The sequence below is a fragment of the Salmo salar genome, chromosome ssa22 (genome assembly GCF_905237065.1).
Source record: "Salmo salar chromosome ssa22, Ssal_v3.1, whole genome shotgun sequence".
Taxonomy (NCBI): domain Eukaryota; kingdom Metazoa; phylum Chordata; class Actinopteri; order Salmoniformes; family Salmonidae; genus Salmo; species Salmo salar.
The window spans coordinates 32,940,001-32,955,886 of NC_059463.1; the positions used below are offsets into that span (position 1 = coordinate 32,940,001).

Genomic DNA, 15,886 nt, shown 5'->3' on the forward strand with positions numbered 1-15,886 from the left:
ACCACGCATGAACACACACACACACACACACACACACACACACACACCTCTCAGTGTAGAACAGCTAAAGTTTGTCATATTCAACTGTTGACTGGTGCAGACAGAGGGAGATGCTGATGATAAGACGTAATGTACCTGCTGTGTTGTAACAGCGTACCTTTACTCTTCATGTTGTACTGCTGTAACAGTGTCCTCGATTGTACTACCAGTTTGTGGATGTTGATGGATGTGTATTATTGATTGTGTAGATGTTGATGGACGGTGTATTATTGATTGTGTGGATGTTGATGGACGGTGTATTATTGATTGTGTGGATGTTGATGGACGGTGTATTATTGATTGTGTAGATGTTGATGGACAGTGTATTATTGATTGTGTGGATGTTGATGGACGGTGTATTATTGATTGTGTGGATGTTGATGGACAGTGTATTATTGATTGTGTGGATGTTGATGGACGGTGTATTATTGATTGTGTAGATGTTGATGGACGGTGTATTATTGATTGTGTGGATGTTGATGGACGGTGTATTATTGATTGTGTGGATGTTGATGGACGGTGTATTATTGATTGTGTGGATGTTGATGGACGGTGTATTATTGATTGTGTGGATGTTGATGGATGGTGTATTATTGATTGTGTGGATGTTGATGGATGGTGTATTATCCCACTGTGCTACTCACTGTAGAATCCTTGAGCAGTGTGGTGTGAGATGTAGTATACTGTACAGTTCTGAACTAATACTATACTGCATCATACTCTACTACAGTGTAGTCACAGTCTAAGCGGGGTGAGATGTTGGAGTATCATACTGTACTGTATCATATTGTATTATAGAACTCACGGTGCAGGCTGAGGGAGATGTTGATGACCCTCTCGTCTGTGAAGCTCTTGAGGTTGGGGATCTTGGCACACTTGAGGTGGGTGGAGGCGGGTGAGTCGCTCACGTGGATCCAGCAGACCTGCTCCTGGGCGTAGAGGAAGTCCATGGCAGTGGTCTGCTTGGTGGTGGTGGACAGCAGGCTGATCGTGGTGCCGCTCAAAGACGTAGCCTGGATGTTCTGACTGCTTGCGATCAGCAGCACCGAGTTCCTTTCTACTGGGTCTTGGAGGAGAGGAAGAGATCGAGGGATGGGAGGAGGGAGGAGTGTGAGTGGACTTTGGAGCAGAGGTTGTCGCGACAAGGTGTAAGGGTAGGCAATCAAAAAAAGTGGTCAACAGCTAGAACGAATCCTAGAGTATATGTACAGTACATTAGTTTAAAAGCCCCATGGAAAGCGTCGAGGGGACCGTTCGATAAAATAACGAGGTGAGTGGTTGCATTGGTAGGTCTTAATAATACATACCATTTTTGGCCTTGCAGGAGCGGTTGTCGGGCTGGGGCAGGTAGCCCTCCACACAGCTGCAGGTGTAGGAGCCCTCTGTGTTGGTACATGACTGGCTGCAGGTCCCATAAACACTGCACTCATCAAAATCTGACCAACACACACAGTAGGTTACACATGGGCCAATCACATCTGGTTAGCCACTGTTAATGCACAAAACCCCTCCAGCTCTTTTTGATGGTCCTTTGAGCTGGATAGGGACAATTGCCCACCAGACTTCAACTAGGTATAGGCCTACTATTTATAAAGTCAGTAGCAGGTTGTCACAATGTCTAGAAGGCTAAAGGTTGTCAGAACTCACCTTTACATGTCTTGCCGTCCAGCCCTATTTCATATCCACTCTTACAGTAACATGCAGTGCCCAACGGAGTCACAGAACAGTTGTCCTGGCAACCCGACAGAGTGCAGTTTGTGGCGAACTCTGTAGAGAGACGGAGGAGGTAATGATATGTTGGGGTCACTTTGAGGAGCAATCAAGAGGCAATGTCTGTAGAAACAAGGGATGGGGTGGAGGAGGTTAGAGGAGGGTGGAGATGGGGTAGAGCAGAGAGCAGGACCCAGGGAGAGGGTATGGGTATGATGGAGAAATGGGCATTCATGCAAATAAATATCAAAATTCAAAAACATTCTCCAATAATAAGGACATTACATTAAGAAATATGTATCTGCAGATGAGACAGTGAAGTTGTGGGTGTACTTTCATTACTGTCAGTGTGTCTGCTGCCAAATAGCCTACTGGAAGATTGACTACCTCAGCCTTTGTTATGTACAGTAGGTCAATCATTATTCCCTTAGATGTGCCTGTGATCTATAAAAACGTCATAGTCTGTCTATAATGGACATTAAGCCACGCGGAAAACTACAAAACGTTAGTAATTTTATATGCAGGAATCAATAGCCCAGGCTCTCGTCCTAAAGGATATTGTTGTCTGCCGTCAGACCCAGAGCTGAGGTCTTGCCTCTGGGCATGGGGAAGCAGGAAAGCTTGGGGTTGCAAAATGGGTCTCTGGGTAGGGCTGTTACGGTGACCGTATTACCGCCACACCGGCGGTCACGAGTCATGATGGCAGTCAAATTCCACGTGACCGTTCAGTCACGGAAATTAAGTTTCTCCAAGCTCTGATGCTGCTGATGGTCATTAGTAGTCTACCAAACTTGCTAACTGCCTGGTACTCAGCACTCTATTGTCCCTCTAATCACTCTGATATCAATGCAAATGTATTCAAAAAGCTAATTAAACAAACACTTTATGAGAGCCCATGAGCTGATGTTAGGCAACATTTCTATAGGCTAAGCAATTGCATGAGAAAACAGAGTGATGACCTCTAAAAGAGGACGATCCCATCAGCCCTCTATAGGCTCGGCCTACTATATTTATTTCTCAACTTTCCTAATATTAAGCACATTGCTTATCTTTAAAACAGGAGTATAGCCTATCTGGCTGGCATGAAAATGAACCACGGAAAAGCGTCCTCCATTTGCTATTTAAGTGCATAGATGACGTGTATTTTTTTTCACTGCCCGTTTAGAGACTGGTGCATGATAATGGTCTTTAAACTCAAAACAAACTTCACACATTATTTTGTATATGTAAAGACAAGATTAAATCAAGAATAGTGTGATGGGTGTCAATATTAGCCTATAACTTGTGACTGATATATGTGACTCGTTTCAGGAAACTAGGCATATGTCACGCGTCACTACTTCACAGGAGCGCCATTTGAACGTAAGCTTATTTTTTTAACAAAAAGCATTTTTTGAACATGTGAACTTTCATGTGCCGTAATAACAAACTTGTATGCCATCTGTAAATATGAATAAAATTGTTAAAGTACGGGCCTTGTTGGTTTAGCCAAGGAAAAAGGTAGCAACCTTCCAGCTAGCCGTGATTGGCTGAGATGAGTGGGCTGGACATGCCGAGAGGAGTTTGGATTGGTCTGCAATGTAGCACTTTCTGTCTATGATATGAGCTGGTCAGTATGTGTAGATAATCCTTTTCTTGGGGGGGGGGCTTTTTTGAAAGATATCAGGTAGTAGAACTCAATAAGTGTTATTCGCCACTTTCTGCAGGAACAAGTTTTGAAAATCAGGTGAATTTGAGTATGATAGCTAAGGTGATGGAGAATATTCTGGCGTTTGCTTGTAAATATTCAGACAGAGTCGAAAAGAGAACACATAGAAGGTTGTTGTATAAAACACCTCTCCGGATTACATCTTCAAACTAAGGGCAACCATAGCATCCACGACAGAGAGGGACAAGCATCCATCCATCCATACGGGTAAGAGAGTCTAGCTAGCTACATTTTCAGATATTATAGGTTTCTAATTCTGTCAGAAAGTTTTCATTTCAAGTTAAAGTATACTGTTAGCTAACTTTGTGTATGATCTGTGTAGCAATATTATTCGTATCTCAGAGCCATTTGCATTGCTAGTTATAGCCTAATGTTAGCTAGTATTGAACCTGGTTGGTTTTCTACCTGCAGATTCATGCAGGGTAGTAACCTTATGAGTTGGGATTATGGGTCATGGTTTAGCTATAAATAAGAGACTCCACTATACAAGTAACCATTTCAATATGTCACTGAAACAACTGTCGATAGACATAGCTGGTAAATTTACAAACGCTTAACACCCGTTGAATATGGCCGGTGTCCGTAAACGTTGGAGAAAAAAAATGTAATTACATTGCCAGCAGCACAGTTGGTCACCAACGCTCTGGATAACATAAAAACAGCCTAACCAGCTGTTCTCTCATTTGAGTCTGGAAGTAGCTAGCAAGCTAGCCAATGTTAGCCAGTTAACAGCAGTCAAGCACCCAAGCTAGGACAGAACACTCGGCTCAACCCTACTCCTCAGCCAGAGCGTCTAGTGCGCACTCTGAACACAGAGCGAAACACTGAATTTACGAACGGACAATCTGACAACGCTCTGAGTTTAAAAACACCCAGAGTACACTCTGGCACACCAGATTAAATTTATGAACACACCCGTAGTATAAGCCAGCCTTTAGTGTTGAAATCTTTGGTTGTTTAGTACATAGCCTCACATGTGAATCCTTAAAGAGATGGGTGGGGCTAAAGCTTAAGAGGGTGTGAACGATACTGAATGGGTGTAGACAAAGAAGAGCTCTCCAGTCGGTACCATAACATTCAAGGGCCATTTTCTCAAAAGTGAGGTTACAAGTTTATCAACTTTCAAAGCAGAATTACTTTCCCAATGTTCCTCAACTGTAGTGTATAATATACCCTTTTCTAGCTCTGAGTCTCTACTTTTATCAAATGTAATTTTATTTGTTGCTAAATAAGACCGAATCAAGCCGGTAGTCACATATCATCACTTGTGAATGATGCCCAGTTTAAGGCAAACAGCGCATTCTCTTTTTTTTGCTACTTTTTCAAATCCTAGTCGCACATCTCATGTAGCCTAACCCAAAGGCCTATATGTTTTAATAAGGTTTGTATCACAACTAAAGTGGCCAAATACCTTCTTAAAATGAAGCACATTAATCCGCTTTACAACTGGTGTAGAGCCTAACTGGGGCACACATAAGCAGCGCGTGAGTTTCAAGTTTGGGGAAGATCATTTTCACCATAAAAATGCACCTTTATAATAAAAGCATTACATGGATAATCACATTTATGGTGTTTTCTTTTAGGGGGTATTACGGCCGTACAAAGGGGATGCGGCCAGGAAATTCGAGGCATTATCAAGTGCTTGTCAAAATGTGAATGAGAGACTGATGAAGTGTGTACAGCCTGCATAAAAAACAAAGCAGAGCTCATCCCTTTCAAGATACTTTTTTTCAAATCCTCATTAGTCACATCATGCAGCCTTAGAATGTATTAAAACATATAGCCCAACATTTGCATCACAACTAAAAGTTACATAACTCTAAATTTAGCATATAGGAGTACCGGTTTCTTTATTAAGCGCTCAACGTAGAAAAGCTGCATGTGCACACTCCCTCAAATCATATGGAGAAAATATCCTTTATTTTATTCAGCTATGTTCAATTGTATTCTTCATACTATAAAATAATGCCATGGAATTCTAAGCAAATCTTGTCTGCTAAATGAACTAGTGTAGCACTAATCAAACGCCCTCAGGCAGGGCATGCCATGCCCGTGCCAGGGCGGACCGCAAATATACACGCAATTAATCATTCAGCCATACACCTGAATAATGCTGTCACAAGCTCACACCTTGACACAACTCAGTCATCTCAGCTACTTCTCATGGAGTCATGAGTTCTCACCACTACATTTATTTTATTTCACCTTTATTTAACCAGGTAGGCCAGTTGAGAACAAGTTCTCATTTACAGCTGCGACCTGGTGACATCCTGTGGGAAACCCTGTATATGCAGGGCCAGTGTTCTGAGCACGAGCAGCAGAGACAAAACAACAATTGTCACATCAGACTTTGATTATTATTACACTAACTAATGACTCACACTGAGACAACACCTGTTCATGAACACTACCCATCAGAGAGAGAGACAGGGAGAGAGAGCGAGCGAAAAGGCGACAGAGCAGTACATTAGAGGGAAACTGAGAGAGAATAGGTCGTGGAAAGAGGAGAACATTGAATATTTAACACAAGTGCAAAACTAAAGTTTCAAACTAAGAGTTTGTTCTTACAGGTGGTGCACCTAAAATATCTGGTATCCCTGTTTGTTTACCACAGTTCAGCACAGCATTACCACAAAGTAAGAAACACAAATCAGAAGTTTTGCCTGTTGCTGGTGGCTACATAGCTTAATCAAACTTCTAAAAGCTCTGTAGACGCACCATGCAGCAGGCGTAACTTATAAGATGTACCACAAATCATACCACCACCTTAATGTCACTGTGGGGTGTTACAATGGAGGTACAGAAATGCAGACACACCAATAAAGCATACGTCCTCTTGCAGGATAAGGTATATTGGATATCATTCAACAACCACCATGGCTTGGCAGGGGTGCCCAGGAGTGTCAGGCATTCCGATAACAAATCAGGGCACCCCTATTTAAAACACCAGTGCACCCAGAATATTGATGAGCACTCTGATAACCGATAAGAATGTATGAGGGATGCGTACTCCCCTTCCCTGGCATTTGACCCTCTGGGAAGATGAAAGCTGGCCTATGGACACACACACGGACACACACCACTAAAATCCTGAATTTACACTAACCTGTGGAAATACTAGACTAGAACAACCAAGCTAGTGGGACTGCTTGCTAAAGTCAATGGTTTCTCAACAGGTTTCTGTTGGTTTCTCCAAACAATTTGTACTGGCCTGTTTTCCTATTATTCACTCTTCCACAGCTCCCCACCTTCACTGAATCCTCTTGACTTCCCCCTCCTCTTCCCTCTCCTTTACTTCCATATCTATGCATGTGCCTGTGCCTCTGTTTGGCCAACCGAATCAGAATCAGCACGTGGTTTTAGCTAGGAATGCAAAGGTTTAAAGCTTTTGTTGGCACAGTTAATCTGAAAAATAGATCATCTAAACCACCTAATCATGATTTGAGTGTGCTCCCAGTTTTGTTTTGGAAAAGCCAGAACACACACACACGTTTAGAAGTCTGACCTTCATACACTCATATCTAATACTCAACTCTGCTTACAGAACAATATTTTCATTGATCTAATGAGAAAAAAAAACGTGTGTGATGAGAGATTTGTTTAATAATTTTGCTCTTTAAATGTTTTTAATAATTTTGCAGTTTAATGTGCGTCTGTCCACTCTGTACTACACATTAAGCACATTCAGTTTAATTATAGTAAACCAGGGCCAAGAATAGGAGCAATACTGTAGGTCAGAGCTGCCCAACCCTGTTCCTGGAGAGCTACCCTCCTGAAGGTTTTTGCTCCAACCCCAGTAGCACTGTAACTAACCTGATTCAGTTTATCAACCAGCTAATTATTTGAATCAGGTGCGCTAGATTACAGTTGGAGCGAATATCTACAGGACGGTAGCTCACCAGGAACAGGGTTGGCCAGGCCTGCTGTAGGAAGTTGGACTTGAAAACCCCCACGGGAGTTCATACAACGCTTGGTGGAAAATAAACCAACTCATGTTATTATAATTTCATGTTATTATACTCCCACATGCTTCTTTACATGTAAATCTGCAGTAATCCGTCATAATCATAATCCAATTTTAAAGATGGAGTGTTGTATTTGAAGTGGGCAGCATGCATGTCTACATTAATGTGGGGGTAGGAGGATAAGCCTTAGTGCACGGCCATAGAATCAAATCTGCCATGACCAGGCCATCTCCCCTCCATTGTAGTGCTGCAAGATTCCCTGCCTGGTTAGAGAATGTATGGGGAGGGTTAGAGTACAATACACTAAGCCATCTGTACAGGCTACTTAAACAGAGTGAAGGAGTGTGTGTTAAGTACCTCTGCAGTGTGGACCCTCATCCCAGCCGTCGGTACAGTCCGGGACCCCGTTGCACAGTTTACTCATGTGGATACACAGCTCTGTCCCCCCACACTGGTACTCATTGGGGGGGCACCGCGAAACATGGCTGTGCGGACCTGAAACACAGACAGGGATAAAACATGATGTAGACCAACAGCAACAAGCAGAAACAAGAAGAATTAGCTGAGGTACTTTTCTTAGAAAATCCAAACATTTTCTACTGGCCTGTTTTCCTATTATTCACTCTTCCACAGCTCCCCACCTTCACTGAATCCTCTTCACTTCCATATCTATCCATGTGCTGGTGTTCTACCACCACCCTTCTTTCAAACATCTCCATTTCAGTCTCCATCACATCCTCTTGATTCTATTTAGACATTCCTTGTGCAGCAGTTTTATAGACAAGTTCAACCACAGACAAATGTGCACAACTCTTGGGGGATAAACAGATTCAATTGATCATCTAATCATCAAGCACTTTATTAAAAATGAATCATGCTTTTCAGTGCTGGGCAAGAACAAAGATGTACACCACAGTAGGTCCCTGGGACGAGGAAGTCCTGCTTAAGCTCAAAAGGCCAGGTAGAGAACGCTACTCTTTTCAACACACTCCATCAACATGGCTTCATTTAATATCAATCTGTTTAAAATGCATAAAAGCCTTCGCCAAGCAAAGGTGGGCCTCTGCTTAGGCTAGTTGTCCTCTTAGTGTACCTAGGTCCCAGCCAGACTCCTGCCCAGAGCTGCTCAGCCAGAGTAGACCAGACCAGGGCTTTGCCCACAAGAGGGTCTTTGTGAATGACAGATTGTATTAGGAACACCAGTCCAACCACGCCAGTCGACTGACTGTTGTCCAGGTCCAGCCAATCCCTCAGTCTGTCAGTCTATTATTTGTATGAAATCATTGTTTGTGCGAGCGTACTGTAGCATCATGTTCGGAGCGTGCTCATAAATCTGTGGCCAAACACAAACCCCCGGCGGCAGGCTGCTCATGGCATCATGTGTTTTTCTCTGAGTCACCCAGACAGACTGGATGGAACTCTCCTGTTTGTACCGCTCTTTGATTCAGTGCCTTTACACAATACCATGGACATTTCCTGGGCTTACATAGGGGACTTCAAGGAAGACGTAGCAAAGATCAGAAGATCACAAAAACAAAGTTCGCTAACATTGTAGAACAGGGAAGTGAGTGTATATGGATTATGGTTAAACGGTCCATATCTTCAAACTGCAAACAGAATACAAACATAAATCCTGCTAACTGCCAATTAGCTGCAAGATAAGCCTTCACTGAAACTTAGTGTTGGCCAAAATTAGCATGCTATGATTAGTAAAACGTCAAGGGGCAGCGTTTTCTTTATAGACATGTGCAAACTGTTCCTCCTTTGCTGAATGGTATTCTGATGCAAATGACAGTCTGTGGGATGCAGAACAGGAGAAGACTGGAACTGAACACTCCGTTCCCTTCTGTTAAGGGTCCATCACTCTCCACCCATGCAAAAAAACTAACTATTGGTCTTGGCAATCTCCACTCCATTTTTAACATCTGCTGACTCATTTAAAAAGAATAAGAGAGAGGGCATAATGTGAGAAATAAAAAAAATTGTGTGAAAAAGAGAGAGAACAAAAGAAAAAGCGTGAGGGTGAGAGGGGAAAAGGGGATCATGCGGAGGAAGCGGAGTGAACCCCACTTTAAAGTTAGCTGGCAGGGCTTTGCTGGAAAGCACACTGCTAATGTGAATCAGACACTCTTTTGTTTAACATTCCCCCGGGTGGAAAGAGCCAGGTTAGAAGAGAAACCCAGGGTAGCAGGAACACCAGAGTTCATGTTCATGCTCTCATTAGGACTCTAGTAGTAACAGTTTTAACACTAACACTGTTGAACTATTTTAAAACACTGAAATTGTTTAACACCAACTATTTTCTCACCATTTGTTTTTTGATTACAGACGCACAGTTGACTTTAAATGATGCCGGCCAAAGGGTATTTGTTGTCAATGGGTCTTTGGCTCTGCACTGCACACATGCATGCGAGCACACAAAATGAACTGTTCTCTGACTATTGGGTTGGGACCAAATGAGAAAAAGCTTAAGGGAGAAACAAGTTAAATAAAAAAAATCCTAGGGCCTCCATTAACATGATTGTTGGGCTGCCTTTGGGATAATGCCAAATTACATAAACTGTGTTTATTATTTTCCTCTGGAGCTTGATGGAAGACTGGTGGAGGACTGAAGAAGTGCCATAGAGTGTCCCATGCAGGTTAGAGGGAGGCCTTTACCAGTGACAGTCCTGATAGTACCATAGACATCATATAGTCAGCCACACAAAACACCAGAGCTGTGCTGCTCACTTCTTCCATAGGTCTGGCTGTTTGAATCTATGGAGGCCTTGGGCTGTACAGTACACTGTTCATCCCATGTGTCTAATCTCTCAGCACATCCCTAGACAAACACGCATTCCCATATTCATCCTCCATCACAGGCCACACCCAGACCAGAGCTCATACTGTACCATCAGCCCCAGCCAAGCCATTGCTGTCAGAGTCAATGCTTATGTGTCTGCTTGTTGAGACTACAAGAGATAAGTTATGCTAACCAAATGGCCTTCAATGATTCAATCCATATCTACATTTCAGTAGGAATATAACAGATGGGCAGGATTAATCTTCTAGGCAGCTAGCAATTCTAGAAATGCGAGTTCGGCCCGATGACTGTATATATGAATGGACAAAGCCATAGATCACGTGACCCTATTCATTCTTATTGGAAGACTCAATAGCACAAGGAAGTCATTTAAGATGCTGTCTCATGTGGGAGATCTATGGAGACATAACATGCGCTGTTTGAGATACTCCAGGAAGTGAAGTTGCAGGCTAGCTCAGTGCTGCCCACTCTCATTGAAAATCTGTAATGTAATATAATATTTACACAACATTTTATCCACGAATACAAGTACCAGTCAAAAGTTGGGTCACACCTACTCATTCAAGGTTTTTTTTTATTTTTACTATTTTATACATTGTAGAATAATAGTGAAGACATCAAAAAAATGAAATAACACATACGGAATCATGTAGTAACCAAACATTTTTTAAATCTAAATACATTTTATATTTGAGATTCTTCAAAATCGCCACCCCTTGCCTTGATGACAGCTTTGCACAATCTTCGCATTCTCTCAAACAGCTTCATGAGGTAGTCACCCGGAATGCATTTCAATTAACAGGTGTGCCTTGTTAAAGTTAATTTGTGGAATTTCTTTCCTTCTTAATAAGTTTGAGCCAATCAGTTGTGTTGTGCCAAGGTTTGGGGCATATACAGACGATAACCCTATTTGGTAAAAGTCCATATCATGTTAAGAACAGCTCAAATAAGCAAAGAGAAACGATAGTCCATCATTACTTTAAGACATGAAGGTTAGTCAATCCGGAAAATTTCAAGAACTTTGAACGTTTCTTCAAGTGCAGTCACAAAAACCATCAAGCGCTGTGAAGGAACTGGCTCTCACGAGGACCGCCACAGGAAAGGAAGATCCAGAGTTACCTCTTCTGCAGAGGATAAGTTCATTAGAGTTACCAGCCTCAGATTGCAACCCAAATAAATGCTTCACAGAGTTCAAGTAACAGACATCTCAACATCAACTGTTCAGAGGAGACTGTGTGAATCAGGCCTTCATGGTCGAATTACTGCAAAGACACCAATACTAAAGGACACCAATAAGAAAAAGACTTGCTTGGGCCAAGAAACATGAACAATGGACATTAGACAGGTGGAAATCTGTCCTTTGGTTTGGAGTCCAAATTTGAGATTTTTGGTCCCAACCGTCGTGTCTTTGTGAGATGCGGTGTGGGTGAACGCATGATCTCCGCATGTGTATTTTACACACTAAAGCTTGGAAGAGGTGGTGTTATGGTGTGGGGGTGCTTTGCTGGTAACACTGTCTGATTTTTTTTAGAATTCAAGGCACACTTATCCAGCACGGCTACCACAGAATTCTGCAGCGATACGCTATCCCATCTGGTTTGGGCTTAGTGAGCCTATCATTTGTTTTTCAACAGGACAATTACCAAACACACCTCCAGGCTGTGTAAAGGCTATTTGACCAAGAAGGAGAGTGATGGAGTGCTGCATCAGATTACCTGGTTTCCACAATCCCTCTAACTCAATTAAATTGAGAGGGTTTGGGAGGAGTCGGACCACAGAGTAAAGGAAATGCAGCCAACAAGTGCTCAGCATATGTGGGAACTCACTCAAGACTGTTGGAAAAGCATTCCAAGTGAAGCTGGTTGCGAGAATACCACGAGTGTGCAAAGCTGTCATCAAGGCAAAAGGGTGGCTATTTGAAGAACCTAAAATATATTTTAACACTTTTTGGTTACTACATGGTTCCATATGTGTTATTTCAGAGTTTTGATGTATTCACTATTATTCTACAATGCAGAAAATTGTATTTTTTTTATTTTTTTTTAAACCCTTGAATAAGTAGGTGTTCTAAAACATTTGACTGGTAGTGTATAAAATCGAGCACATAGCAATGCAATCTCCATAGACAAACATTGGCAGTAGAATGGCCTTACTGATGAGCTCAGTGACTTTCAAAGTTGCTCCGTAATAAGATGCCACAATTCCAACAAGTTAGTTAATCAAATATCTGCCCTGCTAGAGCTGCCCTGGTCAACTGTAAGAGCTGTTATTGTGAAGTGGTAACATCTAGGAGCAACAACGGCTCAGCTGCGAAGTGGTAGGCCACACAAGCTCACAGAACGGGACTGCCGAGTGCTGAAACGCGTTGCGCGTAAAAATCTTCTGTCCTCAGCTGCAACACTCACTACTGAGTTCCAAACTACCTCTGGAAGAAATGTCAGCATAAGAACTGTTTGTCGGGAGCTCCATTGAATGTTTGAGTGGCCGGGCAGCTTCACACAAGCCTAAGATCACCATGCGCAAGCTCGCCGCCGTTTGACTCTGGGGCAGTGGGAACGCGTTTTCTGGAGTGATGAATCACGTTTCACCATCTGGCAGATGATTCTGGGTTTGGCAGATGCAAAGAGAACACTACCTGCCAATGTATTGTATTGTGCCAACTGTAAAGAGGAGGAATAATGGTATGGGGCTGTTTTTCATGGTTTAGGCTAGGCCCCTTAGTTCCAGTGAAGGGAAATCTTAACGCTGCAGCATACAATAACATTCTAGACGATTCAGTGCTTCCAACTTTGTGGCAACAGTTTGGGGAAGGCCCTTTCCTGTTTCAGCATGACAATGCCCCCGTGCACAATGTGAGGTCCATACAGAAATGGTTTGTCGAGATCGGTGTGGAAGAACTTGACTGACCTGACCTCAACCCCATTGAACACCTTTGGGATGAATTGGAACGCAGACTGCGAGCCAGGCCTAATCTCCCAACATCAGAGCCCAACCTCACTAATGCTCGTGGCTGAATGGAAGCAAGTCACTGCAGCAATGTTCCAACATCGAGTAGAAAGTCTTCCCAGAAGAGTGGAGGCTGTTATAGCAGCAAAGGGGGACCAAGTCCATATTAATGCCCATGATTTTGGAATGAGATGTTCGCCGAGCAGGTGTCCACCTACTTTTGGTCATGTAGTGTATATGCATATCCGGGACACTACAGGCTGCCATTAGCTAGTAAATTATACTTACAACTTCTTCTGTGTGCGATTTTAAAATAAAAATTGGTTCAAGGACTTTCATCTGCAAACAATGCTTGCAGAACTGCGGTCTGCCTTGAACTTTCTGGCTTCAATTAGAGGGGGAAGTCCATCTCCTATGGCTGGGACAGGAGTTTTTCCTGACTATGTGACCTGACCTAAGAGTTGTAGTCTATAACTAGGGCCCAGTTTGTCCTGGTGCAGGTCAGGTGGTCAGAAGCCCCAACAATGAGTCACGGCTTTTCCACAGAACAACAGTAGAACGGTACAGTGACTTTTCCAGCACTCAACAAAGCATTTCTTTTTTTAAGCCGCCATCAAAACAACGGGGTTTCGGGGAGAATGGCAGATTTGACAGCTTGCACGAGTGCACATTGAGACCTTAAGCTTCTTCACATAAGTGGTGTAGTCACATGGTGAGGTGGGGCAAGAGGTGACTGGAGAAGTGGGGCCATTGTTTGGGTGACACAAATTGGCCTGTGGCCCTCAGCCGTACGGGTAAGCCCCGGTAAGACTGTACATTAGCAGCGTCACATGTGGAGGGTGACTTCTGTGGTTTGGCTTGATCCTGGGCCATTATTAGTCAACCAACTGTAAACTGCATCACCATCCTCTGCTCTTTTGTAGCTTCACTTCTAGAGTGAAAAAGAGAGGCAGTGCTTTCAGGGGCTGAAGCAAAGGCCCATGTTCTGGGGTTGGCCCTGAATGTTACTGAACCCAAATGGCCTGTTATGCTGGATGCTGCATGTGATTTTCCATTCAGTGCTGCCTGCAGCACGCCTCATGTCCTCGCTCGCTCAACAACACAATGGTCAATACTCTCCAAACAAACAAACAGAGCAGCATCCACATAAGGGAAATAAAGTGCCTTCAGAATGTATTCAGACCCCATTACTTTTTCCACATTTTTATACGTTACAGCCTTATTCTAAAGCGGATTAAATGCATGTCAGAGTAAAAACCAAGCAATGAGATCAAATAAATTGTCTAGAGAGCTCCGAGACAGGATTGTGTCGAGGAACAGATCTGGGGAAGGGTACTAAAACATTCTTCTGCAGCATTGAAGGTCCCCAAGAACACAGTGGCTGCCATCATTCTTAAATGTAAGAAGTTTGCAACCACCAAGACTTTTACTAGAGCTGTTCGCCCGGCCAGGGAGGTGACCAAGAACCAGATGGTCACTAACAGAGCTCTAGAGTTCCTCTGTGGAGAAGGGAGAACCTTCCAGGAGGACAACCATCTCTGCAGTACTCCACCAATCAGGCATTTATGGTAGAATGGGCAGACGTAAGCCACTCCTCGCATGACAGTTTGACAGCCTTTTGGAGTTTGCCAAAAGGCACCTAAAGACTCTCAGGCCATGAGAAACAAGATTATCTGGTCTGATGAAACCAAGAATGAACTCTTTGGCCTGAATTCCATGCGTCACGTCTGGAGGAAACCTGGCACCATCACTATGGTGAAGCATGGTGGTGGCAGCATCGTGCAGTGGGGATGTTTTTCAGCGGCAGGGACTGGGAGACTAGTCAGGATCGAGGGAAAGATGAACAGAGAAAATTACAGAGAGATCCTTACTGAAAACCTGCTCCAGAGTGCCCAGGACCTCAGACTGGGGTGAAGGTTCACCTTCCAACAGGACAACGACCCAAACACACAGCCAAGACAATGCAGGAGTGGCTTAGGGACAAGTCTCTGAATGTCCTTGAGTGGCCCAGCCAGAGCCCAGACTTGAACCCGATTAAACATCTCTGGAGAGACCTGAAAATAGCTCTGCAGCGACACTCCCCATCCAACCTGACAGCGCTTGAGGATGTGCAGAGAAGAATGGGAGAAACTCCACAAATACAGGTGTGCCAAGCTTGTAGCATCAAACCCAATAAGACTCAAGGCTGTAATCATTGCCAAAGGTGCTTCAACAAAATACTGAGTAAAGGGTCTGAATAATAATATAAATGTCATATTTAATACATTTGCAAACATTTCTAAAAACGTGTTTTTGCTTTGTCATTATGGGGTATTGTGTGTAGATTGATGAGGGTAAGAAAAACAATTCAATACATTTTAGAATTAGGCTGTAACGTAACAAAATGCCTTGCTGTTCTGACCAGGCAGGACTGGACACAAAGATGACCATTGTAGAGGGTGCGCTGTGCTTCGTTCGTAGGAGGGCTGACCAGCTGCATGGCCACAGTGGCAGACTTCATTAAATAGCCGCTACACACACACACCAACAAAATACCATGGGAATCATTCAGCCTGCATAAATAAATAAAACACCACTCTCGCATCTATCCTGATCTTTCACTCAAGAGAATATGCAATATCACACACATATCTTTAAAATAATGAGAGCTATTTCTGAAGTTGTGGTTGGTCTGAATTTGTCTTCTTGGCCTCTTGTTGTGGTTATACAGCACAT

The 15,886-nt window shown here is 43.2% G+C and overlaps 1 protein-coding gene across 4 annotated transcripts in view; it reads right to left on the reverse strand.

The window, feature by feature from the left end:
* Positions 1–15,886, reverse strand: part of LOC106583141 (low-density lipoprotein receptor-related protein 1) — a 219,342-nt gene that overhangs the window by 126,667 nt on the left and 76,789 nt on the right. For all 4 annotated transcript variants that reach the window (XM_045705049.1, XM_045705048.1, XM_045705050.1 and 1 more), the window contains exons 3-6: positions 7,780–7,917; positions 1,687–1,806; positions 1,347–1,475; positions 845–1,105 (exon numbers count right to left, since the gene is read on the reverse strand). In XM_045705049.1, coding sequence (XP_045561005.1) covers positions 845–1,105; positions 1,347–1,475; positions 1,687–1,806; positions 7,780–7,917 — 648 coding nt within the window. The remainder of the gene's footprint in view (positions 1–844; positions 1,106–1,346; positions 1,476–1,686; positions 1,807–7,779; positions 7,918–15,886) is intronic.